The sequence below is a fragment of the Dysidea avara genome, chromosome 14, assembly GCF_963678975.1.
Source record: "Dysidea avara chromosome 14, odDysAvar1.4, whole genome shotgun sequence".
NCBI classification, from domain to species: domain Eukaryota; kingdom Metazoa; phylum Porifera; class Demospongiae; order Dictyoceratida; family Dysideidae; genus Dysidea; species Dysidea avara.
In genome coordinates this window covers 9159886-9185690 of record NC_089285.1, presented here as the reverse complement: position 1 = coordinate 9185690, position 25805 = coordinate 9159886, and the positions used below count along the sequence as shown (strand labels likewise).

The 25805-nt window shown below is 38.1% G+C and overlaps 1 protein-coding gene and 1 long non-coding RNA gene across 13 annotated transcripts in view; both read left to right on the top strand.

Moving 5' to 3' along the window:
- LOC136244396 (integumentary mucin C.1-like) overlaps nucleotides 1-13641 on the top strand; it is a 36034-nt gene extending 22393 nt beyond the window's left edge. Inside the window, exons 1-6 of one of the 11 annotated variants that reach the window (XR_010695223.1) lie at nucleotides 10909-12171; nucleotides 12230-12272; nucleotides 12331-12432; nucleotides 12701-12937; nucleotides 12989-13086; nucleotides 13137-13641. Coding sequence is in view for 4 of the 11 variants with exons in the window: in XM_066035976.1 (XP_065892048.1) it covers nucleotides 12626-12937; nucleotides 12989-13086; nucleotides 13137-13149 (423 nt within the window). In the remaining 7 variants the exon portion in view is untranslated. The other 10 variants (XR_010695222.1, XR_010695220.1, XR_010695219.1 and 7 more) reach the window with 10 other exon arrangements.
- Nucleotides 13642-18495: 4854 nt separating this feature from the next.
- LOC136244684 (uncharacterized) lies at nucleotides 18496-22854 on the top strand. Of its 2 annotated transcripts, XR_010695521.1 has the most exons (9): nucleotides 18496-18735; nucleotides 18829-19216; nucleotides 19266-19307; nucleotides 20618-20650; nucleotides 20960-21063; nucleotides 21114-21175; nucleotides 21239-21309; nucleotides 22610-22683; nucleotides 22735-22854. It is a non-coding gene; the product is annotated as an uncharacterized lncRNA (long non-coding RNA). The 2 variants fall into 2 exon arrangements; XR_010695520.1 differs by having other exon boundaries at nucleotides 18500-19216.
- The last annotated feature ends 2951 nt before the right edge of the window (nucleotides 22855-25805 follow it).

The window sequence follows — 25805 nt, the reverse complement described above, 5'->3', positions numbered from 1 at the left end:
CAGCTAATAACGTATTTCACTATGCTAACCAAGTGAAATCCAATATGGAACTATTGCTCAATGATTGTAACTTAGTATTCAGCCACATGAAAACTTCCTCAATGGTACAGAGATTTTCTTGATGCTGTATGATTGTGTCCAACCATTCCTCTATACAGGTCCTTCCCTCATTGCTCAAGCATTGCTGCTAAAGTAGGTATCTAATTGTGGTCCTAGTGTTCACCATCAGAGCCATTATCACACAGAGTGATTTTGAGGGTGACAACTAGTCCACCACAGTCAATAGACTAGCACTGTCACATGTGTCACTAACATAGTCCTGGGTATCAACTCTTGTAAAGGTCACTGAAATGTGTGACCTTGGGAGTTGATGTCTGGCTAGCTATGCTTAACTGCAAATTAGCTGTAAGTGTTTAAAATGTATTCTCCTTTCATGTCCATCAAAATATAAACCTTTTAAGGGAGAAAATCGAAGTACATGCAACCATCTTCTAGCAGTGCAAAGAGCATCCCTGGCAGCAAATGGGCATTTGGTATTAAGTCTGAATTCATCCAATTGGCAAATGTGGCAACTGTCATTGATGGCTGGCTTTCACCATATGCCCTCTCATGTAACCAAGCTAAGGCTTTTTTCCCTGCAAATTTTGTGATCCAATACCTCTCATTGTTTCTTCACATTCACCTTCATTTTTATAAAACTCTGTATGCCAAGCATGGATGCTTCTTTCACTATACCCTACAGAACACTGTATGTCCAGCTTCAGTTGTCCAGTCCATGCATGACACAACCACTTGTTCAGTCCGTAGACACTCACTTGTTCTGGTCCAGTCCAATCCGTAACACATTTGTTCTTGTCCAGTTTGAGATAAGCCTGTTGATTTCTGTCGCAGTATATTTCCCACCCTTTTGTTTGATCATTCTTAAATTGTTTTGCTATCGGATTACACGTTAACTTTGTACTGAACTAGGTATGTAAAATTTAAGCAAATCCTTAAAATCAACCAAATTCACTCCGTTATTATAAGTTCTATTGACTTATTTCTGCATGTGGGAGATATTTAGTGTTTGCTCTAATTGTTTGATTGATTTTGAGAGTGACAACTAGTCCACCACAGTCAATACACTAACACTGTCACATGTGTCACTAACATTATCCTGGGTATCAACTCTTGTGAAAGTCACTGAATCGTGTGACCTTGCGAGTTGATGTCTGGCTTGCTGTGCTATTAAGATTTTAATATATTACTACTAAAACATAAATTGTAGGTTACTTGCGGCAACTGTTACTCTACTGTACTTTCCTTGTTGTATAGATAGGTAGTGGGCTATTTGCTATCAGTGGTATGTAAGTACCACTCCAGTCTTACTGTAGCTCAATGGTCGAAAATATACAAAATTCAGTAAAATACTCTGATGGTTCTATGCTTTCTCGCTACAATTCTTGTGCCTTTTTGTTATGTACCTAAATAATCAAAAGCTGGTGTGCTTGTTTTAGACAATTGTTATTCAGTGCTTGCACTATCAAGTTTGTGTCAGAACAAAGGCCAACAAGAGTTCAATAACCCAAGTTGAAAACACTCTGAACGGGGTGTAAGTTAGAAAAAGAATGTTATAGTTGCCATCTTTTGCCAGGAATTTAAAGCGTCAATTGAACGTAACTGTCACAAAGTCTACCAGAACTGCTGATGTCGTAGCCATTTTGAAAAACAGTTTTAGAGTATAGAATATGTTCACTGTAGAAGCAAGTTATATTATCAACTTGAGTTAGCGCTAGCTCAGAATGTGTTCACCGTACCCTATCCCAGGCCAACCCATGCCAGCACACCTCTCCTTGCTTCATCATATGGTAAACGTGGTTCTCTCCCATACAATAAGTAGCAAGTACTCTCCCCCATTGAATGTTGTAAGCTACTCCTATAGGCAAACAACACATATGGCAAATGTTCTCATTCTTAGCTATTCTTTTCGACGCCCTTAGCCAGCATGTCTGTCAGCATTTGGTTAAACTGCTTGACTAATCCATCTGTATGCGGATGGTAGGTGGGAGATGATTTTGTCCTTAGCCTCTAAGAGCAGTCTTCCTTCACCTTTTCATTCATCTGTGTGGTTCTCTTGAACAGCGATAGTCTCTTCGTTAGCTTCTAAGAGCAGTTGTACTCTACTTTTCTCCACTGCTACAGTAGTCGCACTTGGCAAGCTCTACCATCACCAACCAAGACATTAAAAGCACACACCTCTGGTGACATACTTTCTAAAAATACAAGTACTCAAAAATTGTTGCTATTTATATTGCAAAACATCCTTATGAAGTTTGATTTTTAGTAGTTTTATTGTTGGGCTGAAGCAACGTCAACCATTGAAAAAATCAAGTCCATAGCCTTAATTGTTATTGAGTGTTGCTTGTCTGAAGGCAGCCAGGCAGGCAGTTAGTCAGTCATTGAATAAGAACTTGTTAAAATTTTGTAGCAATCTATTGGAAGCATTTAGTACAAAAGGTAGTTTTGTGCTTGGTTATGCCTTGCCAATACCACCAAGGTGCCAGGATGGTATTGTGAAGCTGGTTTTTGGGTGAGGTTTTTGGCCAGAGAAACCCAAACCTCCATGATCCCTAATATACAGTACTACCATACTGTTTGATGTCATTTACTAGTACAATAGCCTCTATGAGTAATCAATATTATTCAAATACAATGATTCCCAAATGAATACATTGTTTAATTCTATCGCAGCTTCAGCACTGTCACCTTAGCTATGTGTTCAAGTTCTTAAGTAGGTTAGAGACCTAGCACAAAGATCTAATGGCGTGGTCTCTAACCGACTTAGAAAATGTGTGCATTATATATGGGCATATAAGTGGAGTCATTGTGGGATTGGGCTATATGTCATACTGAAACCGTCGCTCAATGTTAAATAATCATGGAAGAGTGAACGTGCTTTTGTTGATGTGTTGAAAAAGATCAAAGCACGTACTGCTTCCTTTTGCAAGTTAAACTTGAATCTGGCACAACTGGGAAATGGCAGTGATCAGTAATGTTGAACCAGGCTAGCGGTAGCCAGTGCCTATGGTGTCACAGCAGTGTATAGAATGCGTGTGTCGAAGAAGCAGCGTGTGTGGATTTATATGATGGGAACGAGTTGTCACAATTTGTGCCTTCAGTGATGCCACAGTAGCACGAAGAACAGGCTCAGTTTCTAATATGAACCACACCCACATTACACATAGTACAAAATAACATTTTACAAGGAAGCTTACCCAGTTAGGTAAAGTCCATCCATAGTTTAATAGAAGACGAAAACAGTGTAGAAACAGATGAGTGCTTAACAGATTTTTCCTTGATATATATATTGGACTTCTCCATTAATCATGACAAACAGGTACAAGAGTTCTAATAAACAGGTACTCCACGAACAATCTGTAGCTGGGTCATCTTTTTGTCTTGCTAAATGATTGTTGACCAAGTTGCCTTGGGTCTTGTAGTTGGACATGCGACAAGTAGTTCATAGGCGAACCTAAGGTTAGGTTAGAGTCAGGTTTATCAAAATTAATTATTTACATTGTTAGCATCAATTAATTTTCAATCTATTATTTGCTGCAAATCTCAGTGGCTTTTAATCGTATTTTCTATATGACTGAAAGAAAATTCTATGATAATTAATCCATTTGTCCAATGTAAACAATGAAATGGTATCCATTCATTCTATTGGTACATGACAAATCTGCTGGTTAGTGGTGGTGTCATAGAATTGATGTGCAGTGTACATCTTGTATCCTTATGTGTCATTTTCTGTCCATAAACAACAAGGCATACAACCTTGACATTGTTCCGGACTGAACATTCCACTAAACCAGTATGGCTGCACAATGACTCCCTGTTCACTTAGTGACAAACACTGTCCAACCTTCTGCTCCTCGGTCAAATACATTCACAGATGGCAACCATAAACAAACTGCCTCAGGTAGCCAGCACACATCATTTTAGAGGGACCCCTACTTAATATACAGCAAGTGCATTTTGTGTATCACGTATCACCATCAATATACTGTTCAATACAATACCGTGTCACAATACGATAGTGAAGTGGTCATGGCTATTCATATTGGCTAATAGTTGTAATTTATCTGTACCTTAAGAGCTGACACCAATTCTATATACATTCACTGTGTATACAATGAATACAAATTTCCTCAAGTTATTCAGTGAAAGCCAATAAGCTACACAGATGTGACAATTAGCTAGTGTGTTATGATTCTTTTAGTATGGAGAAAACAGAGGTGCTGTTAGAAAGCATATCTCTACCTGGATACCTGCCTGTATTTCACCACCCAGACAATTAGCTACCACAAACATGTTAATGCATGCTCCCATAAAGGCTTGTCCAGATTACTCTGGATTTTGATGAGCTGTCGAGATGGCTAGTACATGACAGCAGATTGTTTCCTGCTTAGTGGTGCAGTTCTTTATACTTAAAGTGTAACAGCTACTGTTACTAGAAGTCCCAGGTAAAAATATTTTAGCCATAACAGCAGTCCTACGTGTGTTGTATTGCTCTTCATAACATATGCTTTCTTACATCACTGTTGCAGTAGTAGAGCAATCACTGACTGTTGTACTAGAAATTTTGATATATTGATATTTTTAAGTACAGTATCGTATTGTGATACTTGTAACCGATCCAGGTACAACGTGCTTTATGGTGCCAAAAAGACTGATCTTAATAATTTGACACACATATGTAAATACAATTATATAGTAATTACAAGCAATCATAAAATTATAATTAATAATAAATAAATAAGTTCAGTTCGATTACATTCGCCCCTCCTAGACTAAGCTCGCCCTCGAGCTAAGGTGGTCTAAACCTCTACGATCACGAGTTGGGTAACGAGATCTTGCTGGTGGTTCTTCTGTGTCCATAATTATGTGTTCGACAGATGGGGGTGACCATTGGCTAACTTTTTCTGGCCTTAGCTCGGTGGCAGCTCTTAGGGCAGGTTGAATGTGAGGTCGCAGTCTATTGACATGAACAGTTTGTGTCCATTTCCCGTCAGAGATAGTGTATGTTGTTGATCCATTTACAGTTAGTACTTCTCAATCTCCCTCCCACTTTGGATCTAACTTGTAAGCTGTCAGGGATGTTAGCCACACAGAATCACTAGGTTTGAAAGAACGATATGTAGTATGCTGGTCATAATACAACTTTTGTTTGCGTGCTGCCTCTGTCATATGTGCTTCCACAAAATCAGCTATTTGTGCTAGTTTTGAGCGTAATTGGTTCTGGTATGATATAACATCGTAAGCTGTGATTTCAGGAAGGGGTGGCTGATGTGGTGGGCGCCCAAACATCATCTCAAAGGGTGACACACCAGTTGAGGCATGTACAGCTGTGCGATATGCAAACAGAACAAATGTCAAGTATCGTTCCCACTCTGCATGATCATAAACATAAGCGTGAAGCATTTGCAGCAAAGAGCGGTTAAAACACTCAACCATTCCATCTCCTTGTGGGTGGTATGCTGTGGTGTGGGATTTTTGCACTCCAAAAGCTTCAAGTGTCTGTCTTAAAATGCAACTCTCAAAATTACTCTCCTGATCTGAGTGTAGGATGTCAGGCATGCCATAGGTGGAAAACACCTTCACTAACTTTTTGTGATGTGATCAGCTGTCTGGTTTGGGAGTGGAATGGCGTCTGCCCACTTACTAAAGTAATCTTGAATAACAAGTAGATAATGATTCCTGTTAAAAGACAATGGCACTTCCAGGATGTCGACAGCAACCATCTGCCATAGTTTCCAATTGACATACTGATGAGTGGAACTTTCTGTGGAGCGGGTGGTTTAGAGCTCTGGCACACTGTACACTCTGCATCATCCCAATTGTTGGCATCGCAACATATTTCGTATTTCTGGAACCACTCCGTTGGCTCACCCTCCGAAAATTGTCTTGGCAGGCTGATATGCTTACTAGTAGTAGACATTTCTTCACAAACCGTCCTCTGCTACCAGTGTAACCGATCCAGGTACTACGTGCTTTATGGCGCCAAAAAGACTGATCTTAATAATTTCACACACATACATAAATACAATTATATAGTAATTACAAGCAATCATAAAATTATAATTAATAATAAATAATTTCAGTTCGATTGCGTACTTATTTGTTGTATCAATATATTGCTGTATCAATATGTATTGCAGATCCCTAGTAAGCAATAAATTTATTTCCACTTACCTCAACAGCCTGAAACCCCCTCTGAAAATTGTCGATCTGCCAATACACAATATACGCCATTGTGGATACACACAAACGTGCTTAACTCCTTGAGAAGAATATAACACAATATGTTGAAACAAACAAACAAAAAAAAAACAAAATTAAAATAAAGAAAACAGAAACAAAAATAAATAAGTCATCACTGGTACCGGATTAGCTCCACTAATGCTCTACTTATTCCACATTGGCCAGCACCAGAAGCTGTAACTTTCAATACCCTGCCACATGACTATCTTCACCACACACCAACAGACCCCCATTCCTCAAGTTTACTAGTTATCTTGACCATAAACTGGCTACATTGCTCACCAGACATGTGATGATACACCCCTCATTTGGCATGTCTTGTTCCAGGTTCTGATTCTGATGCATCATATGACAATTTTATAAATTGGCTTGACCAGATGACTACGAACTGCTTCCATCCAGCTGCAAGGCTACTTGATATTTTAATCATGGAAAACAAGAGTTCATAATAAAACACATTTTAAGTAGGGGAGAGTGTCTAACTGCAATGTAGCCTGTACAAACATACCAGGTAAAATATAGTTCTTTTCGCTGACAAAAATTCATGGTGGCACTATATGGCTTCCCTGTGGTTGTACTATGCATATCACCAGTATTTTCCATGGTGATTTCAGAAACACTTCTCACACTACTCTTAATTCATATCGTTGTGTAATGGGCAGATACCTATACAGCTAACTAATTAATCTGGAATTAGCCAGGTTTTAGCCAGTAGGTTTTTGGTTTTACAATAAAATTTATTGTGATTTTGTAATCATGAAATTTTCATAATTCTTTAATTTCGTTGCTATGCACTGACTGCTAAGGAAGTGCTTGTTAAACAAACCACTTTAAACAGCATACAGTATTACGCACAGAAGTATATTCTAAACTGTTGTATAGTTTAACTATCACTTTTTCTGTCGACAGAACCTCAAAGCTGCTCTTAATTTTTGTCATGTACATAAAGGTCAAGCCCAAAGGGATAGCCCATTCCTGGTAGGCCCAAACGCCTGTAAAACCTAAAGGGAATGTAATTCACGAAGTCTGAGAAGAGTTGCCACACCAGTATTTCAGACCGCTGAAATGAAACCACCTCAGAACAAAGTTTACCTGTGCAGGAGTTTAATGCAGACATGTAAGAAGACACCACTACGAATCTACACTGTGATCTGCAGGCACTGCTCTTCCTTAAAAGTCACTAATGAAGGTCGTGCATGCACTATTTTTTTTAGAAACTTTGCAATGCATGACAGTATTCAATTTATAGCTTTTAGGGTGGCATGGCTATTCCTACACAGGCTAACAATAAGCTATAGTGATGTATATCAGTATAAACTTACTAGTCAGAGTACTGAGGTGGGTGGGCATGAGACTACTTGACAATGTAACTAAGAATACGTACTGGCTCATTACTGAAACCTAAACACCTGTGCTAAGTATTTGAGGAGCAAAGGAATGAATCTATGCTAGAGTAGTAGCCCCTATCACTGCAAGTATACACAAGTACATGTGTTTCGTAAATATTCTAATAAATTGGTGTGGGCACGAAGTGTGTGATTTGTTTAGAAGAGCAGCAAGCAGTAAACTCTGATCCAGATCAACCACCTGAAATTCTTGTAAACACTCATACATGGGGTTGTAATTGTGTAAGCAACACAAGCTATATAATAGCTATTGTTCTGCTACATGTACAAGTTAATAATTTTAAGGCATGATAAGGTCAGTAATATATTTACAATACCTAGTCTTTTGCATGGTTGCAATAGCATAATTTTTGTAAATGATATCACTTCTTGATAGCATGATAATATTTTGGATTCTGTGCTATGTATAGTCAGTAGATGACCTGCACAAATTTCACTTGTGATATTACATTGTCATTTATGTAGATTCCTAGCCTGCATAATATGTTGTATTTGCATTGCAATGGAGTAACACAGTTGGCACTCGGAGTATTTGTGTATGAGACTAGAAGGTTGGGAATGTTTATCATCACACAGTTACAGTGATGTGTAGGGGGTTTACAGTTTAATAGGACATGCAGGCTGCTCACACTGCGTATATGCTATTATATGCACTTGGTATATATCATACTATGTCAAGTATGTTAAACTATCGGCATTATGTAGACTAACCAAGTCTGTAGCAGCTTCAGTTAGAAGCTCAACGAAGTCGCATTCAGCCCCTTCTATCTCATTATTTTTTTGTGCTGGTTATTGGTATTGTTTTTATTTCCTTTTTAAGTTTCTTTATCTATATACAGATGACACGTAACCATTACATTTGTATGGGTGCATAAAATAATTTACTTTACCTCATATGTGACAGGATTTTGGAAAAACGATCCAAATCGCACATTAGAAGTTTCGAGATAAACGGTTTTAAAGAATTGAAGCCAGCATAACTCTCCAAGGATAGCAAGCACGCATATGAAATTTACACAAAAGATGCATCAATCTGTTACCTTTCAAGCCACTTCCAGTACTTGTAGCTGCTTGTACAGTTTCCCGCCAAATAAGATAGAAAATCTGAGCAGTTGGACGAGCGAAGTAGCATCACGAGTGCTCACAAAGGGTGGAGGCTGGGGGGTGGCAGGGAGGGCAAAAGATAGGCCTCAAAATGGTGGCAGACCACGATTGGAGTCCAGACACGAGATTACAGGGCTGTGCTGGCTCCTTAGTGGCTGATATGTAGCAAAATCTACAGAGAACACGTCTGGCCAACATTATAAGGCTGTCCACCAGTAAACCACTGATTCTTGCCAAGCCAGGTCCTTCACAAGGCCTGAAACCGCCATTTGGGCACTCCACACCACCCAGAAAAGACGTCTATTAAAACCAGCCTCGTGTAGTTTGAGTAGTGCTGAGGGTCAAAACTTGTAGTACGATAGTGTAGCTATCCACTGGTGGTGTTAGTTTGATTTTGCCTGATGTGCAATTTGGTTCGGTTCTGTAAAATCTGGTCACATATGCTCTTGGCAGGGATGGAAACAGTGAGGCTATCTCATGATAAACTTTGAATGATACATTATTTACGGTGAGGGTGTGCAATAGAGCTTTCTGTGTGTCTTTGGTAGCAGTTCTTTGCTTGACAATCCTAGATCTGCGGCCTGATTTCCCCAACTTAATGTTTATGTCTTCTCCTCCAGTCTCCACAGTCAGCATTGCTGCTTTTAGCCCTATTGCCTCTAACCCTTTTAAGTATTTGGTTTTAGCTTTTATCAAGGCCAGTTTTCGTTGTTGGGTACTTAGCCGTACTTCAGTATATGGCATTCCTGCAAGTAAAAACAAGGTATATAAGGCCACATAAACTTAATTATTAGTTTCTCATCCTCCTGCACTAAAAATAGCATTGCTGGAGGGCGGATTATGTTTTTTTTTAATTTTTATTTTACTAACTGGATAGCTGAGATAAACCATCATTATTGAATGAATTAGCTAGTTAAAATGGCTCAGAATGCAGTTTTCTTAGACTGCTCTAGCAAGGCACCAACTTTAAAAGGTGCTGGATGGCTGCACTAAGCCACCAGTGGTGCAAAAAAATCCTTGATGAGGTAGGAAAAATGGTGATGTGGGTGGGGATGTGAACTAATAATTAAGTTTATGTGGCCTAATATATATAGCTAGTACACAGCTACAGTGAATCATCAGTAGATTATAAGCTAAGTTATCAGTGCCAACCTACCTGAAATTCCTATGTGTTGACTGTGAAAGCACACCTTTTTTTCAAATTGTAAAAATTTACGAGAACCAGATTCCTTGAAGGCAGTTTTTTTTGTCCCCATTAACTCGGTATATCTTGATCTGATTTTACAGAATTCCCTCTTCAGCCTGCACTCTATAGCTGTTCACCAATGAGAACACGCCTGTCCTGGCAAGACTAAAATTTAGGAGATCAGCGTAAGTTGAAACACAGCAGTGTAATTTTCTCTAATTTAATTTTAGCCTCCCAGTTGTAGTACAAAGAATTAGGTATCACTATCTTTGTAATTGGGTTATTTTGCAAGCAAGCCTTGTACTGACGGTGGTCTCTGGGAATAATTTTACCCTTGCTCTTGTTGTCAATACATTCCATGTCTTTCTTAAGTTCTTGCTGAGGCGATTCGGAGCTCAGGCTTCCTAACGGAGAAGTCATATTATAGCTACAAATTAGCCTGCTGAGCACTATAACAAGCTTCACAAAATATAACCTAAATAGCCTATATTCCGGTGTTTTATAGTGTTTTAAATCTCGCCAGTCAGCTAATCCCGCCAAATTTAGCTTTATTCTCTGTAGCTCAATTCTCTGTACATGTTGTACCCTCTATCATTTGCCCCTTATTTGGTGCATACCCATGCATAGCAGCAAGAGTAAATAATGGAAGAGAGAGTATCCAACTGCCATATACTGCATCAAAAATGAGCAGGTCAAGTAGAGAAGCCATCCTGTAGTGCTTTCAAAGGCAGTGTTGAATGAAGTAATAAACACCTTCTAGCTCAGACTGTTTGACAGACACTTCAAACTGTCTGAGCTAGCAGGTGTTTATTACTTCATTCAACACTGCCTTTGAAAGCACTACAGGTTGGCTTCTCTAGTTGACCTGCTCATTTTTGATGCAGTATATGGCAGTTGGATACTCTCTCTTCCATTATTTACTCTTGATAGCAGCTATACATGCCAAGTACCAGGTATACGCAGCATGTGCTTACCATCGAATACAGTCTTGACCAACTTAAGGCGCTGGTGCAACATACATAGACTAGCTATCTATAAGCTACTAGCTAAGTCAAATTGAAAATCAAATCAAGCAGCATTATCCAAACAGTAATCAAGACCCGAGTGTCCTTTGTTTCATTTTTATAATATATCAAGCAACGATTAGTAAGATTGCGGTGATCAATAGCTTTACAAAAGGTGCACTCCCTGCAAGACTTTAAAAGTTGAAGGCTATGCATCTGTGCAAGGTAGAGAATTGTCTATATCGACCCGGTCTATATACTTGAAGGCAGTATAATTATACATACTAACTGGCTATAATGGAAACAAGGAGAAAGAGAGTGGACGCAGTAGCTTTGCTGCAAGGAAGGTGGATGTAAGGTCAAAGGTAAGCTCTACTTTCTTGTCCATTCACGTCATGTCATGCAGGTGTACAGTAGCTATACAAGTAGCTATACTATGTAAGTCTTATAGTGATATTATGTGGTGTACAGTAGACCCTCGGTTATCCGAACCCCTTTGTTCTCAGGCAATGATAAAAGTGTTCGGATAAGTGAATAGTTCGGATAATTGAAGTCCATACATTTATATACAGAGCTCCGTTGAAATACTCTAATAGAACGCACACCTATATTCAAAATACTCTAATAGAATGGTCATGTTCAATTCCGGATAATCAAGGTTCCGGATAAACGAGGGCCAGATAACCAAGGGTCTACTGTATTATAATTTTATAGCATGGTCGTTTTGATGACCACCTGCAGTCCAAATCTGATTGCTTCGAAATGGTAAGTGTTTCCCATACCTATAGCACGATTATATAGCAAGGTAGATGTATATAATCACGTTTTATTTATTACTGTGTAGGACTCCATCAAGGAGTATAACACACAGATACAAAACAAAATCAAAGTAAATTCAGATGGTTTAACAAAACGTCCTTGTATAGATGGCTGATTGTCCACATCTTCTGGCAAAGTGTTCCATAATTTAATAGTGGATAGTAAAAAGGAAAATAAGTACTAGTTGATTCTTGCTTGTGGGATTCTGAAAGATTTTGAATGACCTCTGGTAACTGATGACATTGATGTTAATGAGATAGATGGAACTTCCATTTGACAATTGATTATCTTATAAAACATGACTAGTTTGCAAAATGTACGTCGTGATTCTAGAGGGGGCCAATTAAGTGATGTGAGCATGTTAGTAACACTACTTCTCCAGGAGTAATTGTTCATTGTATACCTTGCAGCACAATGTTGAATCTTTTCTATGGCACAAATATCAGATTGAAGGTGAGGAGCCCATATAGGTGAAGCATATTCTAGTATGGGTCTGACAAGGGACTTATAGCAATGAGATCTTACAGACATTGGACAATGATTGATGTTCCTCCTCTGAAAAGCTAAGGCTGAATTGGCCTTATGACAGATGTTATGAATATGATTTTTCCAAGTAAGATGTTCATCAAATGTTATTCCTAGATATTTTGCCTTAGAGACCTTTTGAATTAGGTGATCAAATAAGTAATAGTTATGTTCAATAATATGACATTCAAGGCAACCACTTATTTCTGCTTTTGCATGGATGTCCAATGCCAACAAATAAGAAAACTATGGCTATAGATTAGCTATACTCAGGACTATGCATGGTCATTGGTCAAATAGCTATAGCTCATTCAACGTTGTATTTTAAATCATGCATGTATGTAATTGTTGTACAGAATGATGTAGCTGAGTCAAGAGATACCACCACCATCGCTACTGCTGCTATTGCTACAGATACCACTACCACAGCTGTTGCTACAGATACCACTACCTCCACCACTGCTGCCGTTGCTACTGAAACCGATACCACCACTGTTGGTACATGTACCACTGCTACTGTTGCTGCAACTAATTTTTCAGATACCCACTCGGTCTACTATGAAGTAGAAAGGGTTTTAGCCACTAACAAGAAGGTATGCATATGTTTATGCTATACACCCTTATATTTGTGATTTATTCATCAGAAGAACCAACCGAGACAATTCCTGGTCAAGTGGAGGAATTATCCCACTGACCAGGCAGGGTGGGTATCTGAAAAGGATTGTACACAGGAAGTGTTAAGGTATAGCATATTATTTCATCCCCAGTTTTGTTAATGGTATTATCTTACAGACAATTTACATAGAGGACATTCCTGAGGCAGTAGTGATGGACCATGTAAATAGGTTAATTATAGGAAGCTAAATAGTACAAAGGAGAGCTGTGACAAATACATTAGGATACCATTCAGTTTATTATAAATTATTCGGGAATAGGACACATCTGTCCTATCAAAAGATTGGTCCCACCCTCTTTCAAAATATGTACAATTAAAACCCCTAGCCCTAAGATGTGTCCTATTCCCGAATAATTTATAATAAACTGAATGCATGAATGATATCCTAATGTATTTAATTGTACATATTTTGAAAGAGAGTGGGACCAATCTTTTGATAAGGCAGTAGGTAGAAATAGAACAATTTATAGTGGTATTAAGGTTATATATCGTATTGTAAGTACCTTTATCATACTAGTAAGGATGGTCGTTTTTGTAGGGATGCACATACTTGTACATATAGTAAAAAATCTGTAGCCTATAATGATATGTTACGTATATTTGTAATAAGAAAGATCGTAAATAAACAATGCCATTTATTAAATGCTATCCCACTAGGGACTTGTGAAAGGTTAAAGCCTGTGAATACATAAATTTAATTACATAAGTGACAGTTTGACAGCTTGTGACCACTCTGTGGTCTGACATGTGACAATTCTGTGGTCTGACATGCAGATGAGTACCTGTAGTATATTGCTTTATCCTGTAATAATTGACCATAATTAAATATAATTGCGGTGACCAACATTGTGCTACTCCAGTACTGCCTACACTTTAGTCACTTACCACTTTTCATAAATATTAAAGTTAGCATATAATATCTACCATTGTCCTGATCATGACCTCTTATTCAACTACATATCCTGTCAATATTTTTGTTGTTTTTGCTATAGCCATTCTTGGCATTTATCGACTGTATCAAACAGGAGTGCATGAGGTAACAATCTGTGTATTCCCTAGCTCTCTTTATAATATACCTCATACCTAGCTCACATGAAGCTAAGATTGAGACTGAGCTGAGCTTCATGAGAGGAAATCAACATTAATATGAACCTGCATCATCTGGATAGCCCTAAATACCTTTGACCTTTATAAAATTCTTGGTCCAAAGGTGTTTACTGAATTAACATAATGGGAGCTGATGATGGAATTCTACACTTAAAACATCAGTATAGCAAGTACTTGTACAAGTAATCCTGTAGAGATTTCAGTTTCATCACAAGTCTTCCTGTAAAGTAACAAGTCAATAATGGTCTTCATCCTTGACCAGCATGTGACAGTTGGCAGGCATTCTTGTGGTTCAAGCCATATTTTATATGAAGTGATTGTTGAATTATTTTTTTATTTTTTAAATTTATTATTACTGAGCAGCCAGCACTGCTGATGCGCCCAGGAAAAAAAAATCACAATTGTACATTACCACAATAATTAGAAATGTTAACTGAGAAAGAGTCAGAGTCATTTAAATCAATTAGGAATTGTGGCAACGAGTTCCAGTCTTGAGCTGTTCTGGAGAAAAAACTTTTTTGGTAAGCTGTAGTAGATGTTGTAGGGAGTATGAAATGGTACTGATGATATTGCCTGGTTTCTCTGGTCATTGGAAGATAATTGGATGGAATAGATAAGGGAATTTGGTTGTGAAGTGCTTTGTGAAATGTCTGCAGTCTGGTTATCTTGCGTCGAGTTTTAAGTTCAGGCCAGGAGAGATGTTGGAGCATGGAAGTAACTGAACTGTATCTACTGTAATCTTTCAATACCCATCTTGCTGCTCTTCTTTGAATATTTTCAAGTTTATGTACATCACTGTTATAAATAGGGTCTCATACTACTGAAGCATATTCCAGTTGTGGTCTTACCATTGCTAAATATGCTGCTGCTTTCACTTGTGTAGAACAATTGCTTACTGAGGTTTCTCTTAAGAAAGTTTAATGTTCTGGATGCTTTTCCTGTTATTTTGGATACATGAGGTGACCAAGATAAATGTTTATCCAAGAGTACTCCGAGGTATGTATGTCTATCAGTAATTGTTAAGGTATGGTTGTTCGGTTCATAGTTATGAATGATAGGTGACTGAGATCTGGTGCATCTTATTACAACACATTTGGATACATTAAACCTAAGTTACCATATGTGTACCCATTCTGATAGTCTGTCAAGATCTTGCTGAAGGATAGAAGCATCATTCTGGGAATCAATTACTCTATATAACAAGCAGTCATCAGCAAACAGCCGTAGTGGTGATGAAATACTTCTGATAATGTCATTAATATATACAACAAGAACATCAGAGGACCAAGTACTGTTCCTTGTGGTACCCCTGATGTAACTGTACGGGGTTGAGGATTTGCCATTAAGAAGTACACATTGTGTCCGATCAGTTAACCATGTTTTGATCCAGTTAAATGTATTGTTTCTAATGCCATAGTATTGTAATTTCGTAAGTAATCGCTGGTGTGGAACTGTGTCAAAAGCTTTAGCAAAATCAAGCAATATGATGTCAACTTGTTTCTGATGGTCTAGAGCATGTAGAATATCTTCTGTTAGGGTAATGAGTTGGGTAGCACATGAATGACCAGCACTGAAGCCATGTTGGTTTTCTATTAGGATGTCATTGGCATTAAGGTGACTCATTATGTTGTGAAAAATGATGTGTTCCATTGTTTTTGAGCATATAGAAGTAAGGGGTATCGGTCTATAATTACTTGCTTCATCACGCCTACCTTTCTTAAAGACTGGACAAATGTTTGCTTTTTTCCAATCTGATGGTAGTAAGCCTGAAGATAGTGATTGTGTAAAAATGACTTGTAAGATAGGAGAAATTTCCACAGCAAACTGTTTAAGGATGAATGATGGACCGGACCACAGGCTTTATTTGTATCAAGGTAGTGGAAATACAACCTTTCTACTACCATTCCTTGACCTCAAAAGACAAGGAAATCTATTCCTTTTTTGTAGTGCTCCATGTCGGAGAAGTCTAAAAACCTTAGTTGACTTGCTGCCATGATGTGGTTAATAAGATTTGTTGTTCAAACGAAAACATAGTTATTCCAGGGCCATAGCAGACTTTTATCTAGGTAGGTTCTTTTAGAAGAAAAGTGGACCTTTTTGAGGCCCTTTTTATATGGATGCTGAAACTAGGGGGGTCTGGGGGCATGCCCCCCCAGGAAATTTTTTGAAAATAGGCACTAAAAGGTTGAATTTAGTGGCATTTCAGTCAATAAAAATAACAATTTTTAGGTAAGCTCAAGACCAGCTATGTGGATGACATCTGGGAAATATCTCTACTGTTACTGTAATTATACCATCTGTGATTATACCGTCTGTGTCTATAATATATTGGGATGTCACAGTGCATAAGACTGATGGGAAAGATGGAGCGCTCTGTTGGATTGTGCATTGAAGCATGGATGCTATTTATGGGCTCTGCATGGGAGGGGCTTGCCCACCAAAAATTTTATATTATGAAAGTTTTAGTTTAGACAACGAATATGGTTTTGTAAATAAATTAAGTAGCTAGCCTACACGATAAAAGAAAATGTAATTGTGACTGTTCTATTAGAGTGATTGTTCTATTAGGGTGGTTGACTGCTTTATTAGAGTATCTCGATCTTGCATTGCATTACAAGCACTGAATGAGCTAGCTACTCGAAGCACTTAATTTAACTGGACTTGTATGCTAAAATTGTGGACCTTTTTGCTAAAATTGTGCTTCTGCTGACGACATAATCAGTTTGATCCATCTAGGTAATGCAGCCAGCTGTTGTTTAATAGCTGTATCTAGTGGAATGGGAACAGCCTTTAGCAACACAGCTAGTGTGGATCAACTTGAAAGTGCATTACTTGGATACCAGATGGTTAACTTTTTTCCATTTAATAAACCAGAGGCAATTTTATTTGCGAAGGTTAAAAAAGGTATTACTGATGAGGTAGTATTGCCACTCCTAAAACGATTGAAGCCCTATACAAGCTATAACCCTTACTTACTTACTCATGCACTAGATAAGGAAGTGCTTACTGATTCTCATACAACCTGTTATTGTTTACACAATTTGACTTATGTTGTCAATCATAATGAAAATACAAATCAGGTTAGAATAAAAATTAACTTCCCCCTATTACCAGTGATATTAAAAGAATACCTCTATACTAAGCTGTCTAACAGGAGTGAAAAAGTTAATATCGCCACCTATACTGCAGTAAGAGGTTACATGCTGGAAGCACACCTTTTTAAGTGGGATCGAAATAACATAGATGTCACCATATTGTTAAATGATAATCCATTGCTTACTGTTTTAAATTTTCCTCAAGTAAACCAAGTAAATGAAGTCCTCGATGACATTACAAAGAATATTCTATACCAGTTGAGATCTGACCATCCAATTATTGATGGGATTGAATTTATCACTAATGAACTTGGAGATTATTGGCTGGTTTTTATCCAAGTATCAGTTTCACCATATTCAAATCATGATCCTAACTTGGAGACCTTACTGTCACAGAAGGAAGGCTCAAAACATTACAAAGAGCTTGCAGGTGATGATGCACCACCAACCATGTTTGAGTACTATGAAAATTTGACATCAAAAATGGATGCCTTTGATAAGTCCCGCATTTTGTACATTTATATATCAACTACAACATTTTATAATAACGATACAAATGTATTTAAGCCAATGTCACGTCATTCACAACAAAAATGTGTTGTAGGTCTCTTGAGTAATGAATCGGATTTCTTAAAGTCATGCTCAATGTTGTATATTTGAATTTATTGTAATATATGTGACCGGCTCTGAGAAAACCCGTCTTATAGCCTTTCCAATTGTGCAACTTTATCAACTCATAATCTGACGTATGAATAAGATATCAACTTGAAACTTGTCATGACCATAGCCGTTACATACTGCTATTAGGTAGAAAAGTGTCAAGCCTATATGTCAGTTACATTAGAAGTTATGATTGCTCAAACTTGGAACTTTAGAAAGGCTATAAGACAGGTTTTTGCAGAGCTGGTCACATATTATATATTGTTGCCGAGAATTGTTCCTTTCACACATTGCATACATTCATATTGTGTTGTATATTATTCTATTATTTAACAATTAATATCCTCCTAGTTATATATTTGAAGTTGTGGTAATATATTATTATATTGTTGTTACTATAAAATCTAATCTTATATTGTTAATTGTCAGTCTAAAATAGTGGTAACAATAAGTAACCTCTTACCACGGTACGCATAGTGCGCATTAGGTTTGGCAATGGGTGGACCTATTTTTAAGTTTGCTGGTGGGCATTAGTTTAGAGATAAAACTTTATTATAGTGAGGCGTTAAATACCATTAGGCAGTGAACAAAGTTCTTCTATATCTATTGGCAATCAGTGGCACAAGAATATCTGCAATCAGTGTCGGTACTAAGCTTTTATTTGTTAAATCATTCTCTGTGATTGTGTATTAGTGGAACTGCTCGTATTGCTGGCTATGATCTAGCTACTGAGGTGAGTCAAGTGCTAAGGGTACTTCCCCTGCAGGTATAATCACTGGAGTACTATGGTGGATGGATTGCCTTCTTCAAAAATGCTATTATTTGGCCTATGGCCATTTGGTCAAGTGCTAAGGTAGATAACTGACACCTCTTGTCTGATTATGACAATGATTATGTTTATTCTGTTACTCTGATGTCGTAATAACCATCTGTGTTACCTCCTTAGTGGACTGATCTGTTTGGATCACTGTGGTAAAGAAGTGGTCTTATTTATAAGGGACTATGTCATGTAACAAGCTCCTCCTTTTTTTTTTCTTTTAACTTTTTTTTCACAATTACAAAGGCTTCCTTTGTGAGGTGATTTCTATACACAGACAGTTTGAGACCAAGTTGCATCTACCGTATTTTACTAATAGTCTTGCCTCATGTAATAGTTTTTCCTGGATAGTAGTTGCAGCACAACCTTATTTATGTCATATGCTAATGTACTGTACTACAGATAATGCTGGAGTCCTGTAAGAACATTGGCCAACATGTGGGTGCTAATGATGGGACCATAAAGTCACCTAACAACCAGTTGCCATGCTCAATAGCATGTAGTCCTTGACGAAAAGGTATATACAAAGGTCATTAATCAGAGGTGTTGGTGATTTTCTCCCTTAGGCTGATCGTAGACAACAACTACCAACGACTCCTGGTACCCGAGTGAGTATAATTGTTTTATGTGTCATCCAAAGTGTGTAAACCACAGCAAAAATAGTGTTCCAATACTACCCCCCGTCTTTATTCAGTATTGGAACAACTATTTTTAAAAACTCCCTGTAACAAGACCAAATGAATCAAACCTATAAAAAACTCTAATATTATTCACTAATGGGGACTGTGGTCTGTTTTTGTTTGGGTAAAGGTAGAATTTTGGACTGCTAGTTCCAACACCTAACAAGTAAATACAGTCTGTATTTGTGTATGAATTATGCTGTGAACTGTTATTATTGGAGGATGTTTTGTGAGTAGAAAATGTTCTCATGGTCTTACAGTCCTCATGGTAAGGACTATCACTTCATACACTATAACCTGGCCATGGGCTACTGTACAGCTTGGAAACCAGTCAAGCCTGGTTTAACCCAACAGTGTTATGGTGCTAGAATATGATGTATACACTGTGAAGGTGCAGCGAAACTTCTCTTAACAAACCCCCCAAATAAGGACACAATAGGAAACAACTCATAATAAGGACAACAATTTTAGTCCCAACAGGTCTGGTTAATACATTTTTTAGCTCTGAAAGAGGAATACCTCTATATTACAGCAAAAAGTAGCCAAAACTTCTGGGTCCCAAAATGTCCGTATGAGAAAGGTTCCACTGCATTGTGAAGCTGGTTGGTTTCTGATCAATATTTTTGTGAGAATGTGCAAGCCTCTATTGCATGAATAGTAACGTCATGGCAATGAATATAATTAAGGGGCTTGTTAGTTATGAGTAAATAAATACCACAATCACATATCACAAGGTTTGCTTTAAAAGTAATGGTAAGGTCCCTGTTTTAGGCAACACTGATCACTTAGTTCAGGCAAATGTTTGGCAGCAACAATGTCACTTACTGCTTGCCGACCAAATCTAGTTTTAATTTTTAAATTTTTTTTATAGCCGCCATAAAATGGTGGCATAAAGATAGCAGAGAGGGGGTTGGCACACTTGCATACACACACACACACACACACACGTATGTACATACTACACCACACACATGCAGTATGCCAGGGACAAATTCAGATTACTTAGATGTTCATAGTCTGCTGGCGCCTATGGGCTCCTGGTCCGTTACATACTTAAATAAAGTGTGGACAATCCCAATTTGTGCATATATGAGGCCATAAGGTATACAAATGGATGCACTGTGTGGCTTACAATTAAATTTCATTTTAAGCATTTGATCACTGTGGCATGGTAATGAATATAGCTTGTTAATTATCAATAATCAAATACCACAATGACATTAATATTTTTCTTACAGAGCGAAGAAGTTGGTGCAAGTGGACACCATAAAGTGAGTGGGTTGTGTGTAGGATAGATGGTGAGTGTTTGGCCCAGCACAACCGGTCAGACACAGCAATTCGAAGGTGCTGTGTAAATATGACAGTGACTTTTTAGTAAACATGTTTTTGATTGATATTTCAATGCATACCATAGTGTACCCATAATTGGCATTACCAAACTTTGAGGTCCCTTGTGTTAAAAAAATGTGGCTTAGTTATAGTGAATATGTGGATGCTCTTGTGATTTTATTCATTGTTTCATAATTGTGTTGTAGCTAACTATACTTTTATTCATTTTGTTTTGTTTTGTTTACGTGTAGTAAAGTGTTCCTCTGGGCAAGGCAGAATGACTATATTCTAACACAATCGTACAGGCATACTGGATATTGGTCAATTGGAGTGATCATGTATGAAATATTGATAGGTGAGTGGGTGAGAGTAATGATTAATCTTTGTAAATATCTCATTCCTCAGACAGGTTTTCTACCAGAAGTACAACAACCTTTCCATACAGTGGACAACAATATGTACTAAAGGTATGGACATACCCCTCAATCCCATACATATATGACAGTCACTTGCCACGGTTATTCCATTAGAATGCCTTTAATGTCAACGATGTTAATTAGGTCTTAGAAAATAAATTGACTGGGACCACATACAGTGTAAGGTGAGATTTGACTAAATTGTGTTTGTACAGTATGTGTAGTTCGTGTGTGTGTGTTGTTGTGTGTGTTGTCGTACATCACAGAACGGTATAAAAGTCTAACTTAATTGGTAATACGTAAGCACACATTCAGAGTAGCCCTTTTTTAGATTCAGGATCATCATAGAGGTCAAAGTAGATTGTTAATACTAAGTGTGACCAGATCTGTGAAAAGGGGTCTTATAACATTTCCAAATTTCCAAGTTTGACAAGTCATAACCCATCGTGTGTTTAACCTATTGTCTTAAAATTACATCCAGCAATAGTGCTATGTTAGGAGTGTAAGGTGACCAAATTTCAGGCTGATACCATACCCACACAAGTTAAGTTATGGACTGCCAAATACATACCATTGGAAAAGCTATTAGACCTCTTTTGCAGATGTGGTCACATATGTGACCGTCTCAGTGAAAACCCATTTAATTCACACAAGCATGCGTATTGAGAAAATCAAAATGTAAAAATAATTCATAAAATTGCTCATGCTACAAGAAAAAAATAAGCAAGTTTTTATCAGGCAAGTACTTGAAGAAGGAAGACTCAGATCGATTAAAACTATAAACCATCTTATTCGCCTACTCATGGAGAGTTCGAAAATCTTTGTTTCATTTCTGCAGCCCTAATGGTTTGCGTGTCAGGTGCATTTGTTTAAAATTGTTGCCATTTCTTCAACAAAACTGCCTTCATACACCTATGCGCAAGTGACTGCAAGGCTAAAACTATACTTTGGTTGATCTGCCAATCCATGGTGTACATTGTAAGCCAAATTCCAACTCTGTAGACTAATCCAAACGGAAGTTATTACTGCGAATGCACACGCCTGTAGTTTATTTTTAGTATAGTCACTGTATAAATCAATTTCCTTGCTCTCTCTACTTTCTATTTCTGTAATTCCAAAACTACTCACCACAGAAGGCTGAAACTTTGGTGAACCATTCCTTGGACAATGCTGAGAAATAAAAATATAAAAAATTCGGGGCTGTGTGAACTATACGGGGTTTTGCTGAGATGGTCACATATGTTTGTGTCCTACATACCACTGCACTCCCCCAACTCTTGATTTAAGGCTAGCTGTAAAAGTCAGCTACATTTATTTCACATAGTTGTAGTATTGGAATCTTGAGAGGTGATGGTAGCTGTGGATAGCTGTTATTGAATAGTAATTGCTGTGTACTGTTGTTTGTACGCACACGCACACACACATCCATGCACACGTACACACACATACAATACATATACACAAACATATCCTTTTTTTCTTTAGATGAGAGTCTTCACTCGCTTCTACAACACATCTAATTGGGTAATCGACTTGATTTATGTCCACCATAATATTGGGTATGAGTGCATACATATTGGTGTTTCATTTCATGCTCTTTCAATTAATAGAATTCCATTGGATTCCATGGGTGGATTATCATGCAGCTGTTGGGAGATCTAATCGTCATGGGAACTGTGACAATATTCTGGATGTTTTTATGTAGTATATGCAAGTGATTTAATTGATTTTATCAAATAATAATATATTAAAAAACGTCATAGCGATGTAGTTGGGTGGTTTAGTAGCATGGTTTCATATAAGGCAGTAGACATAATAATGTACAGCTTTAATAGTAAATGGTGTGAATGATTCATTAAATTATACACATCTAACATTTGTTTGTGGTGTTTACCAATGGCGGATCCAGGATGGGGCATTTGGGGCAAATGCCCCCCCCCCCCCCCACTTTGTGGAGGAGCCATGCTGGCATGCAGCCATATTTCTGATTAAAGCACTAAACTTTGTCAGGCCAAGATCAGTTTATAAAACTCATGAAGATATGCACATTTTACTAGCATTTATTACAAATTCACCAAACCTAAGCGAACCAAAGTGAAACTAACTGCGAAATTGTCACCCAGCACCTTCGTGCGTACTAAGCGCCTCAAAAAATATTTAACGTGTTGCTATTTTAAAAACAACTTTTAAGACTTCACAATCAAAAACCAACAGTGTGACACTGCTAAGAGGTGGTTATTTGCTGCTTCAAAAATGCAGCAACTAACAAGAGAATCTGGTTCTCCCAAACTACCTACAACCACCTACAAGATTAGATTAGATTAGATTATCGATTTTTACCTACAACTTAACCTGTTTGTGCCCCTCCCCTTGCCAGCTCCTGGATCCGCCCCTGTTTACCCATCACTTTTATAAAGTAAGAGAATAGCCTGTTGGTTCATGTGGCTTCCCAAAGTATCTGGACAGTTCATGGCTAAGTGACACTCTAATAGAGCATCACTGCTTGGAAACACGCACAATTGGCATGGTTGAATAATATGACTGCATGCCCACACATGGTAAACATATATTTGGTAAGTGTGTGGCATACATTATTTCAAGTGTTATATAGGAGAGTACCACCATTGAAAATTAAAGCCACTAGATAGAGTAGAAATATGTGACGACTTTATGTAATTATTGACATCCCATAAAGGAATTATTTGTTGACCACAATTCTTATTTGCATACATGGGTAGCTACACAGTACCATTACTAGAGTTTCACCCTTCAAATTGACTGATCCAGAGAATGATTTGTAATTCGCTCCCTATTCCAAGTTTATAATATAAGCTCAAATATACTTTTCATGGATTAAAAAGTCTGTTTATGGGCTCAATGACACTTAAAACATCTTCAGGTGCCTATAGTTTGTAAATTTACAGTCTCGTTTGTAGTTTTAAGTTTAATAATCATAACTATAATAATATTTTAAGGAAACAGTAATATATAGTACAGTGTGCTGACACCCATTAGTTATGCAACTGGAAATATTTATGGGTGCCCAAGCACTCATGGCACCCATGCTTCCTACACCCCTGTATTATCTATGGACATTCTCTTATTCCAAATAACGCTTTTTCGCTCGCCGCTTTTTGCTTGCGTGATATATATTTTTTTCAATTTATTATTTTTTTTAAATAATACAGTTAGCTACAATACAAATTACTTTACAACTACACTACAAACACAATTAATTACAACAGGGGTTTGGGGAAAGGAAAATCAGAGTCCTCGCACTGCAAAGCCCAGTACCGTAAAATCATATGGGCATTGTTCGTCCATAAAGAAACTGAAAGTTGTTGTAACAAATGTTTGCGAGCCTGTTTGGTTGATGCACCACTTCTGGCTGTGGTGCGTTCAGCGATGGTACGATGGGTTTGAAGCGCAAATAGTGACCAAAACCCAAAAGTTTCTACAACAAGTGGGACAAAGCCACACCCCGCCTCCTCTACAGCATCTTGATGTCTCTGGTCCTTGGCTAACTCACCAGCTGCAGCAGCTACCCCAGCACAAGAAGAAAAAGAAATGTGAGAAGGCTGGGTAGTGCTACGAACAGACACATCAAAATAAGCTGGACGACCATGCTGAAAATTAGGGTGGTACACATCACCTGGGCGAGAATTATCTTCATAAGGAACAGATTGTTCCTTCAAAACTCCTGAGTGACTCTGGGACAAAGCATGACAAACAATGTCAACTAGAGCATCATGGCGACGAATTCTCATAGGACCATGAGAACATTCTAGAAGATGGTCACCAAATTGGTCAATGGAAGCAAGACACACACATAATGGAGAAAGTGGAAATAGACGGATTCCGAGCCACAAACGAAGGCCAACAACAAACTCAGGACCAGGAATAGCCAGAGCAAGGGAGATTGAGGAATAGCTTTGAGCCATCCACTGCTAGTACCAGATGAGTGAGAGAGAGCAGTAAGTCGAGCACGGTTTCGGATGTTGAAAGAAGCAAATAGTTGGTCATACTGATTTTGATCTAACAGAGCCTGTAAGTCCTGCTGGGGGTGCTCGCGTGATTGCATGTTGATAACTAGTCTCGTGCACAGCCGGGCTCGCGCTAATGCATGGTGTTTGCGCATTAGCGCGAACCCGGATGGGCACGAGACTAGTTGATGACAGCATAGATAATGTATGCGTTCCTACTGGATTGGAAACGCCCGTATTATTTACGTAGTGACGTCATAGGCCATCCTCGTTTCGCTGCGCGTAAACTTTATGGCCTCGACAGGTGGAAGATTTCGCTGTTCTTGTAACCAGCAAATTAGTGTTTGTTGTTTACAGCTGGGTTAGTTATCACCTACACTAATTGGAGGCTGGACTGGGTAGGGACGCTGGAGGGCAGTAAACAATAGCGTAAGAAAATTCAGGTTCAAAGGTGAAATATGGTGTTTCAAAACGGTTGTGCAAATTTCCTGAAGAAACAGAAAGTGTAGCATTGTTTCTTTGCTGCTGTTTACACCACTTGTAGCAGGTAGAGTGTAGTAGGCTAGCTAGATATTCACTGCTTCACTGTATATTTCCACTGCCTCGATAAAACTTCAGAAAACAAGCACTACTTTGTGCTATTGTTTAGCTCAAGCTGAGCAGTACTGAAGCATAAAATTTATTTCAATGTATCACAC